Raw genomic sequence first — 16203 nt, 5'->3', positions numbered from 1 at the left:
ACACACACACACAGACTCTCACTGGGGTACGGGCCCCTACACACACACACACAGACTCTCACTGGGGTACGGGCTCACACACACACAGACTCTCTCTGGGGTACGGGCCCCTACTCACACACACACAGACTCTCACTGGGGTACGGGCCCCTACACACACACACACACAGACTCTCACTGGGGTACGGGCCCCTACACACACACACACAGACTCTCACTGGGGTATGGGCCCCTACACACACACACACAGACTCTCACTGGGGTACGGGCCCCTACACACACACACACAGACTCTCACTGGGGTACGGGCCCCTACACACACACACAGACTCTCACTGGGGTACGGGCCCCTACACACACACACACAGACTCTCACTGGGGTACGGGCCCCTACACACACACACACACAGACTCTCACTGGGGTACGGGCCCCTACACACACACACACACACACACACAGACTCTCACTGGGGTACGGGCCCCTACACACACACACACACAGACTCTCACTGGGGTACGGGCCCCTACACACACACACAGACTCTCACTGGGGTACGGGCCCCGACACACACACACACACAGACTCTCACTGGGGTACGGGCCCCTACACACACACACAGACTCTCACTGGGGTACGGGCCCCTACACACACACACACACAGACTCTCACTGGGGTACGGGCCCCTACACACACACACACACACAGACTCTCACTGGGGTACGGGCCCCGACACACACACACACAGACTCTCACTGGGGTACGGGCCCCTACACACACACACACACAGACTCTCACTGGGGTACGGGCCCCGACACACACACACACAGACACTCACTGGGGTACGGGCCCCTACACACACACACACAGTCTCTCACTGGGGTACGGGCCCCTACACACACACACACAGACACTCACTGGGGTACGGGCCCCTACACACACACACAGACTCTCACTGGGGTACGGGTCCCTACACACACACACACAGACTCTCACTGGGGTACGGGTCCACACACAGATAGACAGACACACAAACACACGAAGTGGAAGAGGGGACGGAGATAGGGAGGGGGTGTAGGGGCTGGAGGAGGGGACGGAGATAGGGAGGGGGTGTAGGGGGTTGGAGGAGGGGACGGAGATAGGGAGGGGGTGTAGGGGCTGGAGATGGGGACGGAGATAGGGAGGGGGTGTAGGGGCTGGAGGAGGGGACGGAGATAGGGAGGGGGTGTAGGGGCTGGAGGAGGGGACGGAGATAGGGAGGGGGTGTAGGGGCTGGAGGAGGGGACGGAGATAGGGAGGGGGGTGTAGGGGGCTGGAGGAGGGGACGGAGATAGGGAGGGGGTGTAGGGGGTTGGAGGAGGGGACGGAGATAGGGAGGGGGTGTAGGGGCTGGAGGAGGGGACGGGGATAGGGAGGGGGTGTAGGGGCTGGAGGAGGGGACGGAGATAGGGAGGGGGTGTAGGGGGCTGGAGGAGGGGACGGGGATAGGGAGGGGGTGTAGGGGGCTGGAGGAGGGGGACGGGGATAGGGAGGGGGTGTAGGGGCTGGAGGAGGGGACGGAGATAGGGAGGGGGTGTAGGGGGCTGGAGGAGGGGACGGAGATAGGGAGGGGGTGTAGGGGCTGGAGGAGGGGACGGGGATAGGGAGGGGGTGTAGGGGGCTGGAGGAGGGGACGCCATCACTCACCCGTCTGGAAGCGAGACTTGACCACGTCAGCTGGCATGGCCACCATCCAGTTGATGACCCCCGCCATTCCACCAGCCAAGAGGATTCTGGGAGTGGTCAGCTGAGCAACGCTGGAGGAGGGAGGGAATTCGAGAGGAGAGAAGTCTTTTGAGGGGGTTTGGGGGTGCGGTGGTGGGGGGTGGGGGGTGCCCATGAGCAGACGGTTCTGGGGGGGGGGGTGGGGGAATGCCGATACACCACGGGCAACTCACCCACCCACACACGGAAACACAACCAACCCCTCTCTCCCTCACCTCAGGAAGTGACCGCTCTCAGATTCTGGGTTCCCTTTGATGCCCCCCCCCCCCCCACTGCCCCACCCCCTTCTCTCCCAATTCATCCCTCTCTCTACCCCTCTCCTGCTCGCTCCCCGCGATGACAAATCCCTCAGAGTATTGAGTACAGGAGTTGGGAGGGTCATGTTGCGGCTGTACAGGACATTGGTTAGGCCGCTGTTGGAATATTGCGTGCAATTCTGGTCTCCTTCCTATCGGAAAGATGTTGTGAAACTTGAAAGGGTTCAGAAAAGATTTACAAGGATGTTGGAGGGTTAGAGCTACAGGGAGAGGCTGAACAGGCTGGGGCTGTTTTCCCTGGAGCGTCGGAGGCTGAGGGGTGACCTTATAGAGGGTTATAAAATCATGGGGGGGGGCATGGATAGGGTAAATAGACAAGGTCTTTTCCCCCTGGGGTGGGGGAGCCCAGAACTAGAGGGTTATAAAATCATGGGGGGGGGGCATGGATAGGGTAAATAGACAAGGTCTTTTCCCCCTGGGGTGGGGGGAGCCCAGAACTAGAGGGTTATAAAATCATGGGGGGGGGGCATGGATAGGGTAAATAGACAAGGTCTTTTCCCCCTGGGGTGGGGGGAGCCCAGAACTAGAGGGGGGTAGGTTTAGGGTGAGAGGGGAAAGATATAAAAGGGACCTAAGGGGCAACTTTTTTCCCCCAGAGGGTGGTACGTGTATGGAATGAGCTGCCAGAGGATATGGTGGAGGCTGGTACAATTGCAACATTTAAGAGGCGTTTGGATGGGGATATGAATAGGAAGGGTTTGGGGGGATATGGGCCGGGTGCTGGCAGGTGGGACTAGATTGGGTTGGGATATCTGGGTCGGCATGGACGGGTCGGACCGAAGGGTCTGTTTCCGTGCTGGACATCCCTATGTCTCTATGACTCTTCTGACGATCCGATGTCTTCTGCATCCGCCGCGCCCTCTGGGCGTTCCCACTCCTCCGCCGCCAACTCCCACCTTCCGCTCTGAGTTCGGAAATCCGCGTCTCCCATTCCTCCCCCACCCCTCAGCTGAAGCCCTGAGAACACCCCCCCCCCCTCCCCCCGCACCCCCTACCACACCTTGGTTCCGAAAGACCCTATTTGCTCTCCCACCTCAATCCTCCCAGCTGCCGGTAAGACCCCTTCCCTGCTCCCGCAAAAAGATAGCCCCCTTTCCCCAAATTCCCGGCGGGATGCCATCAGGCGTCAGGTGGGGACGTTGACCCCAGGGTGGCGCATCCCGACGCCATTTCACCGTCCTCAGGGCGACTTGGCGTTCCCCGTTCAGTGCCACACAAGAAGAGTGACTCTAACAAGTTCCGGCAAATTCTCCGGGACACAGAGTGGTTTTGGGGTGGAGACGCAAGGTGTCGGGTTACGGCCTTCCACCCTGTCAACCGGGGTAGGTATGGTGAGCACTGACCTTTCACCGTGAGGGGTCAAGACATCCTTCAGCCATTCGTAACTCAGGAAGTAGACGCCATTGGCCGGGAGATCTGACAGGAGAGAAAGCGGACATTGGATGGAGGGGATCTGCATCGGCACTGACCCTCCCACAGCCCCCCCTCCCTCAGCACTGACCCTCCCTCAGCACTGACCCTCCCACAGCCCCCCCTCCCTCAACACTGACCCTCCCACAGCCCCCCCTCCCTCAGCACTGACCCTCCCACAGCCCCCCCTCCCTCAGCACTGACCCTCCCACAGCCCCCCCTCCCTCAACACTGACCCTCCCACAGCACCCACTCCCTCAGCACTAACCCTCCCACAGCACCCGCTCCCTCAGCACTAACCCACCCACAGCACCCACTGCCTCAGCACTGACCCTCCCACAGCCCCCCCTCCCTCAGCACTGACCCTCCCACAGCACTGACCCTCCCACAGCCCCCACCCCCTCAGCACTGACCCTCCCACAGCACCCACTCCCTCAGCACTGACCCTCCCACAGCACCCACTCCCTCAGCACTGACCCTCCCACAGCACCCACTCCCTCAGCACTGACCCTCCCACAGCACCCACTCCCTCAGCACTGACCCTCCCACAGCCCCCACTCCCTCAGCACTAACCCTCCCACAGCACCCACTGCCTCAGCACTGACCCTCCCACAGCCCCCACTCCCTCAGCACTGACCCTCCCACAGCCCCCGCTCCCTCAGCACTGACCCTCCCTCAGCACTGACCCTCCCACAGCCCCCCCTCCCTCAACACTGACCCTCCCACAGCCCCCCCTCCCTCAGCACTGACCCTCCCACAGCCCCCCCTCCCTCAGCACTGACCCTCCCACAGCCCCCACTCCCTCATCACTGACCCTCCCACAGCCCCCCCTCCCTCAGCACTGACCCTCCCACAGCACCCACTCCCTCAGCACTGACCCTCCCACAGCACCCACTCCCTCAGCACTGACCCTCCCACAGCACCCACTCCCTCAGCACTGACCCTCCCACAGCCCCCACTCCCTCAGCACTGACCCTCCCACAGCCCCCACTCCCTCAGCACTGACCCTCCCACAGTACCCACTCCCTCAGCACTGACCCTCCCTCAGCACTGACCCTCCCACAGCGCCCACTCCCTCAGCACTGACCCTCCCTCAGCACTAACCCTCCCACAGCACCCACTCCCTCAGCACTGACCCTCCTACAGCCCCCACTCCCTCAGCACTGACCCTCCCACAGCCCCCGCTCCCTCAGCACTGACCCTCCCACAGCCCCCGCTCCCTCAGCACTGACCCTCCCACAGCCCCCGCTCCCTCAGCACTGACCCTCCCACAGCCCCCGCTCCCTCAGCACTGACCCTCCCTCAGCACTGACCCTCCCTCACGCTGACCCTTCCACAGCACTGACCCTCCCTCACGCTGACCCTCCCTCAGCCCTGACCCTCCCTCAGTGCCCTGTCCCTCCCTCAGTGCCCTGTCCCTCAGCGCCCTCTCCCTCACACTGACCCTCCCTCAGCAGTGACCCTCCCTCACACTGACCCTCCCTCAGCACTGACCCTCCCTCAGCTGTGACCCTCCCTCACACTGACCCTCCCTCAGTGCCCTGTCCCTCAGCACCCTCTCCCTCACACTGACCCTCCCTCAGCAGTGACCCTCCCTCACACTGACCCTCCCTCAGCACTGACCCTCCCTCACACTGACCCTCTCTCACACTGACCCTCCCTCAGCAGTGACCCCCTGACCCTGTGGGAGCCCACACTGACCCTCCCTCACACTGACCCTCCCTCAGCCCTGACCCCCTGACCCTGTGGGAGCCCACACTGACCCTCCCTTACACTGACCCTCCCTCAGCCCTGACCCCCTGACCCTGTGGGAGCCCACACTGTGATACCAGTGTCTGACCCCACTTCACTTACCCCTCATTAATGTGACACAGGTCCCTTTGTATATACCGGCCAGACCAGATTTTTTGTAGAGTTGCCTCACGCAATCCCTGGGTCCTGAAAACCTCCTGTCCCCACTTCCTGTCTGCACCTAAAACAGTATCAGCTGACCATTAGCGATCCACCTATTCCAAGATTCCCCCACCGCCCCACCCAAGGTGTTCCCCCACTCCCCTGTTCCTTGAGATAGCTCCAGGGATCGCTCCATCATTAATTTGGGCTGTAGGATGCCAGCTTTGACCATTTGACTTTCAAAATGGGGTCACAAAATGGTGCAGCCTTACAGTGAGACACTGAGGCTGGACTTGGCAATATACGAATGAATGCTATTTCAGCCACAGGGAGAGGGACAGCGAAACAGAGATCAAGAACGGCAAGGACTGGGTGTCTTGCTCCCTCTTACCTTCTGTTCCATTCACACCATTCTACTGTGGCTCGGTGGTTAGCACTGCTGCCTCACAGCGCCAGGGACTGGGTCCGATCCCAGCCTCGGGGCAACTTTTGTGAGGAGTTTTCACATTCTCCCCGAGTGGGCATGGGTTACCTCCGGGTGCTCCGGTTTCCTCCCACAGTCCAAAGATGTGCAGGTCAGGGTGGGATTGGCCGTGTTACATTGTCCCCGTAGTGCACAGGGATGTGCAGGTTAGGGTGGGATTGGCCCGTGCTAAATTGTCCCCGTAGTGCACAGGGATGTGCAGGTTAGGGTGGATTGGCCCGTGCTAAATTGTCCCCGTAGTGCCCAGGGATGTGCAGGTTAGGGTGGATTGGCCGTGCTAAATTGTCCCCGTAGTGCCCAGGGATGTGCAGGTTAGGGTGGATTGGCCCGTGCTAAATTGTCCCGTAGTGCCCAGGGAGGTGCAGGTTAGGGTGGATTGGCCCGTGCTAAATTGTCCCGTAGTGCCCAGGGATGTGCAGGTTAGGGTGGATTGGCCCGTGCTAAATTGTCCCGTAGTGCCCAGGGATGTGCGGGTTAGGGTGGATTGGCCGTGATATATTGTCCCCGTAGTGCCCAGGGATGTACAGGTTAGGGTGGATTGGCCGTGCTAAATTGTCCCCGTAGTGCCCAGGGATGTGCAGGTTAGGGTGGATTGGCCGTGCTAAATTGTCCCGTAGTGCCCAGGGATATGCAGGTTAGGGTGGATTGGCCCGTGCTAAATTGTCCCATAGTGCCCAGGGATGTGCAGGTTAGGGTGGATTGGCCGTGCAAAATTGTCCCCGTCGTGCCCAGGGATGTACAGGTTAGGGTGGATTGGCCGTGCTAAATTGTCCCCGTAGTGCCCAGGGATGTGCAGGTTAGGGTGGATTGGCCCATGCTAAATTGTCCCACGTAGTGCCCAGGGATGTACAGGTTAGGGTGGATTGACCGTGCTAAATTGTCCCTGTAGTGCCCAAGGATGTGCAGGTTAGGGTGGATTGGCCGTGCTAAATTGTCCTTGTAGTGCCCAGGGATGTGCAGGTTAGGGTGGATTGACCGTGCTAAATTGTCCCTGTAGTGCCCAGGGATGTGCAGGTTAGGGTGGATTGGCCGTGCTAAATTGTCCCCGTAGTGCCCAGGGATGTGCAGGTTAGGGTGGATTGGCCATGCTAAATTGTCCCCGTAGTGCCCAGGGATGTGCAGGTTAGGGTGGATTGGCCCGTGCTAAATTGTCCCCGTAGTGCCCAGGGATGGACAGGTTAGGGTGGATTGGCCGTGCTAAATTGTCACCGTAGTGCCCAGGGATGCACAGGTTAGGGTGGATTGGCCGTGCTAAATTGTCACCGTAGTGCCCAGGGATGTGCAGGTTAGGGTGGATTGGCCGTGCTAAATTGTCCCCATAGTGCCCAGGGATGTACAGGTTAGGGTGGATTGGCCGTGCTAAATTGTCCACGTAGTACCCAGGGATGTACAGGTTAGGGTGGATTGGCCGTGCTAAATTGTCCCCGTAGTGCCCAGGGATGTGCGGGTTAGGGTTGATTGGCCTGTGCTAAATTGTCCCCGTAGTGCCCAGGGATGTGCAGGTTAGGGTGGATTGGTCGTGCTAAATTGTTCCCGTAGTGCCCAGGGATGTGCAGGTTAGGGTGGATTGTCCGTGCTAAATTGTCCCATAGTGCCCAGGGGTGTACAGGTTAGGGTGGATTGGCCCGTGCTAAATTGTCCCCGTAGTGCCCAGGGATGTACAGGTTAGGGTGGATTGGCCGTGCTAAATTGTCCCATAGTGCCCAGGGGTGTACAGGTTAGGGTGGATTGGCCCGTGCTAAATTGTCGCCCTAGTGCCCAGGGATGTACAGGTTAGGGTGGATTGGCCGTGCTAAATTGTCCCATAGTGCCCAGGGGTGTACAGGTTAGGGTGGATTGGCCCGTGCTAAATTGTCCCCGTAGTGCCCAGGGATGTACAGGTTAGGGCGGATTGGCCGTGCTAAATTGTCCCCGTAGTGCCCAGGGATGTACAGGTTAGGGTGGATTGGCCGTGCTAAATTGTCCCATAGTGCCCAGGGATGTGCAGGTTAGGGTGGATTGGCCGTGCTAAATTGTCCCCGTAGTGCCCAGGGATGTACAGGTTAGGGCGGATTGGCCGTGCTAAATTGTCCCCGTAGTGCCCAGGGATGTACAGGTTAGGGTGGATTGGCCATGCTAAATTGTCCCCATAGTGCCCAGGGATGTACAGGTTAGGGTGGATTGGCCATGCTAAATTGTCCCGTAGTGCCCAGGGATGTACAGGTTAGGGTGGATTGGTCGTGCTAAATTGTCCCGTAGTGCCCAGGGATGTACAGGTTAGGGTGAATTGACCGTGCTAAATTGTCCCCGTAGTGCCCAGGGATGTACAGGTTAGGGTGGATTGGCCCGTGCTAAATTGTCCCCGTAGTGCCCAGGGATGTGCAGGTTAGGGTGGATTGGCCGTGCTAAATTGTCCCGGTAGTGCCCAGGGATGTGCAGGTTAGGGTGGATTGGCCGTGCTAAATTGTCCCCGTAGTGCCCAGGGATGTGCAGGTTAGGGTGGATTGGCCGTGCTAAATTGTCCCCGTAGTGCCCAGGGATGTGCAGGTTAGGGTGGATTGGCCCGTGCTAAATTGTCCCCGTAGTGCCCAGGGATGTACAGGTTAGGGTGGATTGGCCGTGCTAAATTGTCCCATAGTGCCCAGGGATGTACAGGTTAGGGTGGATTGGCCGTGCTAAATTGTCCCCGTAGTGCCCAGAGATGTGCAGGTTAGGGTGGATTGGCCGTGCTAAATTGTCCCCATAGTGCCCAGGGATGTACAGGTTAGGCTGGATTGGCCGTGCTAAATTGTCCCCGTAGTGCCCAGGGATGTGTAGGTTAGGGTGGATTGGCCCGTGCTAAATTGTCCCGTAGTGCCCAGGGATGTACAGGTTAGGGTGGATTGACCGTGCTAAATTGTCCCCGTAGTGCCCAGGGATGTAGAGGTTAGGGTGGATTGGCCGTGCTAAATTGTCCCTGTAGTGCCCAGGGATGTACAGGTTAGGGTGGATTGGCCCGTGCTAAATTGTCCCCGTAGTGCCCAGGGATGTGCAGGTTAGGGTGGATTGGCCGTGCTAAATTGTCCCCGTAGTGCCCAGGGATGTACAGGTTAGGGTGGATTGCCCCGTGCTAAATTGTGCCAGTAGTGCCCAGGGATGTACAGGTTAGGGTGGATTGACCGTGCTAAATTGTCCCCGTAGTGCCCAGGGATTTGCAGGTTAGGGTGGATTGGCCGTGCTAAATTGTCCCCGTAGTGCCCAGGGATGTACAGGTTAGGGTGGATTGCCCCGTGCTAAATTGTCCCAGTAGTGCCCAGGGATGTACAGGTTAGGGTGGATTGGCCGTGCTAAATTGTCCCGTAGTGCCCAGGGATGTACAGGTTAGGGTGGATTGGCCCGTGCTAAATTGTCCCCGTAGTGTAACCCTGAAGGACTGGCCGTTATCATTCCCAGTTGTGATATCGTGTGAGGAGTATTAGAGGGGTGGAGCGTAACGTAGCGGTGTGGTCCAAGTGGGCAGGTTCAGAGGCTGCTGTCGGAGGAGACGCGTTACTGTGCACCTTGTAAATGGTACATGGGACAATTTAACTGCCCCTCCACGTCAGTATTGGAGCTCAGCCGGGCATTCCTAATGAGCCCAGCTACCTCGGGGGTGGGAGGGAGGGAGTGTTGGAGCTCAGCCGGGCATTCCTAATGAGCCCAGCTACCTCGGGGGGTGAAGGGAGGGAGGGTGTGTTGAAGGTGGGGGTGAGCATGTCGATTGAGCGTGGGGAGGGGTGCATTGTCCTGGAGGGGGCGGAGTCAGGGTGACCAATAGGGAACGTGTTTTCCAAGCCCTCACCTGTAAGAGGCATTTGATTCGTTCAACAGGACTCAGTATAACGGTGCTGAAAACACCAGACACCATCCCAGCAACAAACAGCTGAGGCCTTCTGTTAGACAGAGAGCAAGACCGAATTAACACAGATCCTCCAGCCCGCTCCCTCAGCACTGACCCTCCCACAGTGCCCGCTCCCTCAGCACTGACCCTCCCACAGCCCCCGCTCCCTCAGAACTGACCCTCCCACAGCCCCCACTCCCTCAGCACTGACCCTCCCACAGCCCCCGCTCCCTCAGCACTGACCCTCCCACAGCCCCCACTCCCTCAGCACTGACCCTCCCACAGCCCCCACTCCCTCAGCACTGACCCTCCCACAGCCCCCACTCCCTCAGCACTGACCCTCCCTCAGCACTGACCCTCCCTCAGCACTCACTCCCTCAGCACTGACCCTCCCTCGGCACTGACCCTCCCTCGGCACTGACCCTCCCTCGGCACCCACTCCCTCAGCACTGACCCTCCCTCAGCACTGACCCTCCCTCAGCACTCACTCCCTCAGCACTGACCCTCCCTCGGCACTGACCCTCCCTCGGCACTGACCCTCCCACAGCGCCCACTCCCTCAGCACTGACCCTCCCTCGGCACTGACCCTCCCTCAGCACTGACCCTCCCACAGCCCCCACTCCCTCAGTACTGACCCTCCCTCGGCACCCACTCCCTCAGCACTGACCCTCCCTCAGCACTGACCCTCCCTCAGCACTCACTCCCTCAGCACTGACCCTCCCTCAGCACTGACCCTCCCTCGGCACTGACCCTCCCTCAGCACTGACCCTCCCTCAGCACTCACTCCCTCAGCACTGACCCTCCCTCGGCACTGACCCTCCCTCAGCACTGACCCTCCCTCAGCACTGACCCTCCCACAGCCCCCACTCCCTCAGCACTGACCCTCCCACAGCCCCCACTCCCACAGCACTGACCCTCCCACAGCGCCCACCCCCTCAGCACTGACCCTCCCACAGCGCCCACTCACGAGAGAGGGTCCTCGGGGTGCCGCTGCTGTAGTTTCTTGCCCACGCCATACCCAAAGAAGATGACAGCGGTGATGGGAGTGATGGCGAGAAGGGGAGCACTCATCCCCTTGTAGAGCCCAGACAGACCCTAGAGGAGACAGGGAGAGTGAGAGAGAACCTGGGACCCCACCCCGGCCTGTTACACAGGGAACAGGAGGCCATTCAGCCCCTCCCTCCTCCTCCTCCAGCCTGTTACACAGGAACAGGAGGCCATTCAGCCCCTCCCTCCTCCTCCTCCAGCCTGTTACACAGGAACAGGAGGCCATTCAGCCCCCTCCTCCTCCAGCCTGTTACACAGGAACAGGAGGCCATTCAGCCCCTCCTCCTCCAGCCTGTTACACAGGAACAGGAGGCCATTCAGCCCCTCCTCCTCCTCCAGCCTGTTACACAGGAACAGGAGGCCATTCAGCCCCTCCTCCTCCAGCCTGTTACACAGGAACAGGAGGCCATTCAGCCCCCTCCTCCTCCAGCCTGTTACACAGGAACAGGAGGCCATTCAGCCCCTCCTCCTCCTCCAGCCTGTTACACAGGAACAGGAGGCCATTCAGCCCCTCCTCCTCCCCCAGCATGTTACACAGGAACAGGAGGCCATTCAGCCCCTCCTCCTCCAGCCTGTTACACAGGAACAGGAGGCCATTCAGTCCCTCCTCCTCCTCCAGCCTGTTACACAGGAACAGGAGGCCATTCAGCCCCTCCTCCTCCAGCCTGTTACACAGGAACAGGAGGCCATTCAGCCCCTCCTCCTCCAGCCTGTTACACAGGAACAGGAGGCCATTCAGCCCCTCCTCCACCTCCAGCCTGAGGGAGGGGGACACTGTCTTACCTCATTCCCGACAGTCTTCCTCAGACAATCCAGGGCCCCACGGTACAGCAGAGTGCGGCCTAGGTCAGGCTTTGGCTGAGTCTGCAGTCGGACCTGTATGTGGGGTGAGGAGGGACAACACGACACAGGTCAGAGGGTCAAGGACACACCGAACCCCAACCCGACCGACCGCCACAGGCTGCATTCAACAAGCGCCCAAACCCCACCCGTCCCGGTCGGAACACGGGACCAATTGTGGGGTAGCGTCGATATATCTCTCTCACTCTGGGGGCTGCAGAAGGGGACGGTGATAGGGAGGGGGTGTAGGGGGAGGGGGCGGAGATAGGGAGGGGGTGTAGGGGGCTGGAGGAGGGGACGGAGATAGGGAGGGGGTGAAGGGGAAGGGGGAGGGGGACGGGGATAGGGAGGGGGTGTAGGGGGAGGGAGGAGGGGACGGGGATAGGGAGGGGGTGTAGGGGGCTGGAGGAGGGGACGGAGATAGGGAGGGGGTGTAGGGGGCTAGAGGAGGGGGACGGGGATAGGGAGGGGGGTGTAGGGGGCTGGAGGAGGGGACGGAGATAGGGAGGGGGGTGTAGGGGGCTGGAGGAGGGGACAGAGATAGGGAGGGGGTGTAGGGGGCTAGAGGAGGGGGACGGAGATAGGGAGGGGGTGTAGGGGCTGGAGGAGGGGACGGAGATAGGGAGGGGGTGTAGGGGCTGGAGGAGGGGACGGATATAGGGAGGGGGTGTAGGAGCTGGAGGAGGGAACGGAGATAGGGAGGGGGTGTAGGGGGCTGGAGGAGGGGACGGGGATAGGGAGGGGGTGTAGGGGGCTGGAGGAGGGGACGGGGATAGGGAGGGGGTGTAGGGGCTGGAGGAGGGGACGGGGATAGGGAGGGGGTGTAGGGGGCTGGAGGAGGGGACGGGGATAGGGAGGGGGTGTAGGGGCTGGAGGAGGGGACGGAGATAGGGAGGGGGTGTAGGGGCTGGAGGAGCGGACGGAGATAGGGAGGGGGTGTAGGGGCTGGAGGAGGGGACGGAGATAGGGAGGGGGTGTAGGGGCTGGAGGAGCGGACGGAGATAGGGAGGGGGTGTAGGGGCTGGAGGAGGGGACGGGGATAGGGAGGGGGTGTAGGGGCTGGAGGAAGGGACGGGGATAGGGAGGGGGTGTAGGGGCTGGAGGAGGGGACGGAGATAGGGAGGGGGTGTAGGGGCTGGAGGAGGGGACGGGGATAGGGAGGGGGTGTAGGGGGAGGGAGGAGGGGACGGAGTGTGTGTGTGTGTGTGGTCAGGGCCGGCGGTGTGTGGGTGTGAACAGAGAGTGTGTGAGTGTGTGTGTGTGTGTGTATAGGGTCAGGGCCGGCGGTGTGTGGGTGTGAACAGAGAGTGTGTGTGTGAGTGTGTGTGTGTGTATAGGGTCAGGGCCGGCGGTGTGTGGGTGTGAACAGAGAGTGTGTGTGTGTGTGTGTGTGTGTGTGTGTGTGTGTGTGTGTGTGTATAGGGTCAGGGCCGGCGGTGTGTGGGTGTGAACAGAGAGTGTGTGTGTGTGTGTGTGTGTGTGTGTGGTCAGGGCCGGCGGTGTGTGGGTGTGAACAGCGAGTGTGTGTGTGTGTGTGTGTGTGTGTGTGTGTGGTCAGGGCCGGCGGTGTGTGGGTGTGAACAGAGAGTGTGTGTGTGTGTGTGTGTGTGTGTGTGTGTGTGGTCAGGGCCGGCGGTGTGTGGGTGTGAACAGCGAGTGTGTGTGTGTGTGTGTGTGTGTGTGTGTGTGTGGTCAGGGCCGGTGGTGTGTGGGTGTGAACAGCGAGTGTGTGTGTGTGTGTGTGTGTGGTCAGGGCCGGCGGTGTGTGGGTGTGAACAGAGAGTGTGTGTGTGTGTGTGTGTGTGTGTGTGTGGTCAGGGCCGGTGGTGTGTGGGTGTGAACAGCGAGTGTGTGTGTGTGTGTGTGTGTGGTCAGGGCTGGCGGTGTGTGGGTGTGAACAGCGAGTGTGTGTGTGTGTGTGTGTGTGTGTGTGTGTGTGGTCAGGGCCGGCGGTGTGTGGGTGTGAACAGAGAGTGTGTGTGTGTGTGTGTGTGTTTGTGAGTGTGTGTGTGTGTGTGTGTGTGTGTGTGTGTGGTCAGGGCCGGCGGTGTGTGGGTGTGAACAGAGAGTGTGTGTGTGTGTGTGTGTTTGTGAGTGTGTGTGTGGTCAGGGCCGGCGGTGTGTGGGTGTGAACAGAGAGTGTGTGTGTGTGTGTGTGTGAGTGTGTGTGGTCAGGGCCGGCGGTGTGTGGGTGTGAACAGAGAGTGTGTGTGTGTGTGTGTGTGTGTGTATAGGGTCAGGGCCGGCGGTGTGTGGGTGTGAACAGAGAGTGTGTGTGTGTGTGTGTGTGAGTGTGTGTGGTCAGGGCCGGCGGTGTGTGGGTGTGAACAGAGAGTGTGTGTGTGTGTGTGTGTGTGTGTATAGGGTCAGGGCCGGCGGTGTGTGGGTGTGAACAGAGAGTGTGTGTGTGTGTGTGTGTGTGTGTGGTCAGGGTCGGTGGTGTGTGGGTGTGAACAGAGAGTGTGTGTGTGTGTGTGTGTGTGTGTGTGTGTGGTCAGGGTCGGTGGTGTGTGGGTGTGAACAGAGAGTGTGTGTGTGTGTGTGTGTGTGTGTGTGTGGTCAGGGTCGGTGGTGTGTGGGTGTGAACAGAGAGTGTGTGTGTGTGTGTGTGTGTGTGTGTGTGTGTGTGTGTGGTCAGGGCCGGCGGTGTGTGGGTGTGAACAGAGAGTGTGTGTGTGTGTGTGTGTGTGTGTGTATAGGGTCAGGGCCGGCGGTGTGTGGGTGTGAACAGAGAGTGTGTGTGTGTGGTCAGGGCCGGCGGTGTGTGGGTGTGAACAGAGAGTGTGTGTGTGTGTGTGTGAGTGTGTGTGTGTGTGTGTGGTCAGGGCCGGCGGTGTGTGGGTGTGAACAGAGAGTGTGTGTGTGTGTGTGTGTGTGTGTGTGTATAGGGTCAGGGCCGGCGGTGTGTGGGTGTGAACAGAGAGTGTGTGTGTGTGTGTGTGAGTGTGTGTGTGTGTGTGTGTGTGTGTGGTCAGGGCCGGCGGTGTGTGGGTGTGAACAGAGAGTGTGTGTGTGTGTGTGTGTGTGTGTGTGTGGTCAGGGCCGGCGGTGTGTGGGTGTGAACAGAGAGTGTGTGTGTGTGTGTGTGTGTGTGGTCAGGGCCGGCGGTGTGTGGGTGTGAACAGAGAGTGTGTGTGTGTGTGTGTGTGTGTGTATAGGGTCAGGGCCGGCGGTGTGTGGGTGTGAACAGAGAGTGTGTGTGTGTGTGTGTGTGTGTGTGTGTGTGGTCAGGGTCGGCGGTGTGTGGGTGTGAACAGAGAGTGTGTGTGTGTGTGTGTGTGTGTGTGTGTGTGGTCAGGGCCGGCGGTGTGTGGGTGTGAACAGAGAGTGTGTGTGTGTGTGTGTGTGTGTGTATAGGGTCAGGGCCGGCGGTGTGTGGGTGTGAACAGAGAGTGTGTGTGTGTGTGTGTGAGTGTGTGTGTGTGTGGTCAGGGCCGGCGGTGTGTGGGTGTGAACAGAGAGTGTGAGTGTGTGTGTGTGTGTGTGTGTGTGTGGTCAGGGCCGGCGGTGTGTGGGTGTGAACAGAGAGTGTGTGTGTGTGTTTGTGAGTGTGTGTGTGGTCAGGGCCGGCGGTGTGTGGGTGTGAACAGAGAGTGTGTGTGTGTGTGTGTGTGTGTGTGTGTGTGGTCAGGGCCGGCGGTGTGTGGGTGTGAACAGAGAGTGTGTGTGTGTGTGTGTGAGTGTGTGTGTGTGGTCAGGGCCGGCGGTGTGTGGGTGTGAACAGAGAGTGTGTGTGTGTGTGTGTGAGTGTGTGTGTGTGGTCAGGGCCGGCGGTGTGTGGGTGTGAACAGAGAGTGTGTGTGTGTGTGTGTGAGTGTGTGTGTGTGGTCAGGGCCGGCGGTGTGTGGGTGTGAACAGAGAGAGTGTGTGTGTGTGTGTGTGTGTGTATAGGGTCAGGGCCGGCGGTGTGTGGGTGTGAACAGAGAGTGTGTGTGTGTGTGTGTGTGTGTGTGTGTATAGGGTCAGGGCCGGCGGTGTGTGGGTGTGAACAGAGAGTGTGTGTGTGTGTGTGTGTGTGTGTGTGTGTGTGGTCAGGGCCGGCGGTGTGTGGGTGTGAACAGAGAGTGTGTGTGTGTGTGTGTGTGTGTGTGTGTGTGTGTGTGGTCAGGGCCGGCGGTGTGTGGGTGTGAACAGAGAGTGTGTGTGTGTGTGTGTGTGTGTGTGGTCAGGGCCGGCGGTGTGTGGGTGTGAACAGAGAGTGTGTGTGTGTGTGTGTGTGTGTGTGTGGTCAGGGCCGGCGGTGTGTGGGTGTGAACAGAGAGTGTGTGTGTGTGCGTGTGTGTGTGTGTGTGTGTGTGTGGTCAGGGCCGGCGGTGTGTGGGTGTGAACAGAGAGTGTGTGTGTGTGTGTGTGTGAGTGTGTGTGGTCAGGGCCGGCGGTGTGTGGGTGTGAACAGCGAGTGTGTGTGTGTGTGTGTGAGTGTGTGTGTGTGTGTGTGTGGTCAGGGCCGGCGGTGTGTGGGTGTGAACAGAGAGTGTGTGTGTGTGTGTGTGTGTGTGTGTGTGTGTGTGTGTGGTCAGGGCCGGCGGTGTGTGGGTGTGAACAGAGAGTGTGTGTGTGTGTGTGTGTGTGGTCAGGGCCGGCGGTGTGTGGGTGTGAACAGAGAGTGTGT

General features: G+C 60.0%; 1 protein-coding gene across 4 annotated transcripts in view; it reads right to left on the bottom strand.

The window, feature by feature from the left end:
- LOC140470123 (mitochondrial carnitine/acylcarnitine carrier protein-like) overlaps positions 1 to 16203 on the bottom strand; it is a 224739-nt gene that overhangs the window by 28174 nt on the left and 180362 nt on the right. For all 4 annotated transcript variants that reach the window (XM_072566571.1, XM_072566570.1, XM_072566572.1 and 1 more), the window contains exons 2-7: positions 11535 to 11627; positions 10672 to 10799; positions 9666 to 9756; positions 5344 to 5461; positions 3423 to 3495; positions 1685 to 1794 (exon numbers count right to left, since the gene is read on the bottom strand). In XM_072566571.1, coding sequence (XP_072422672.1) covers positions 1685 to 1794; positions 3423 to 3495; positions 5344 to 5461; positions 9666 to 9756; positions 10672 to 10799; positions 11535 to 11627 — 613 coding nt within the window. The remainder of the gene's footprint in view (positions 1 to 1684; positions 1795 to 3422; positions 3496 to 5343; positions 5462 to 9665; positions 9757 to 10671; positions 10800 to 11534; positions 11628 to 16203) is intronic.

The sequence above is a fragment of the Chiloscyllium punctatum genome, chromosome 50, assembly GCF_047496795.1.
Source record: "Chiloscyllium punctatum isolate Juve2018m chromosome 50, sChiPun1.3, whole genome shotgun sequence".
Classification (NCBI taxonomy): domain Eukaryota; kingdom Metazoa; phylum Chordata; class Chondrichthyes; order Orectolobiformes; family Hemiscylliidae; genus Chiloscyllium; species Chiloscyllium punctatum.
The sequence above is the reverse complement of the archived record's forward strand: the minus strand, read 5'-3'. Positions and strand labels throughout refer to the sequence as shown.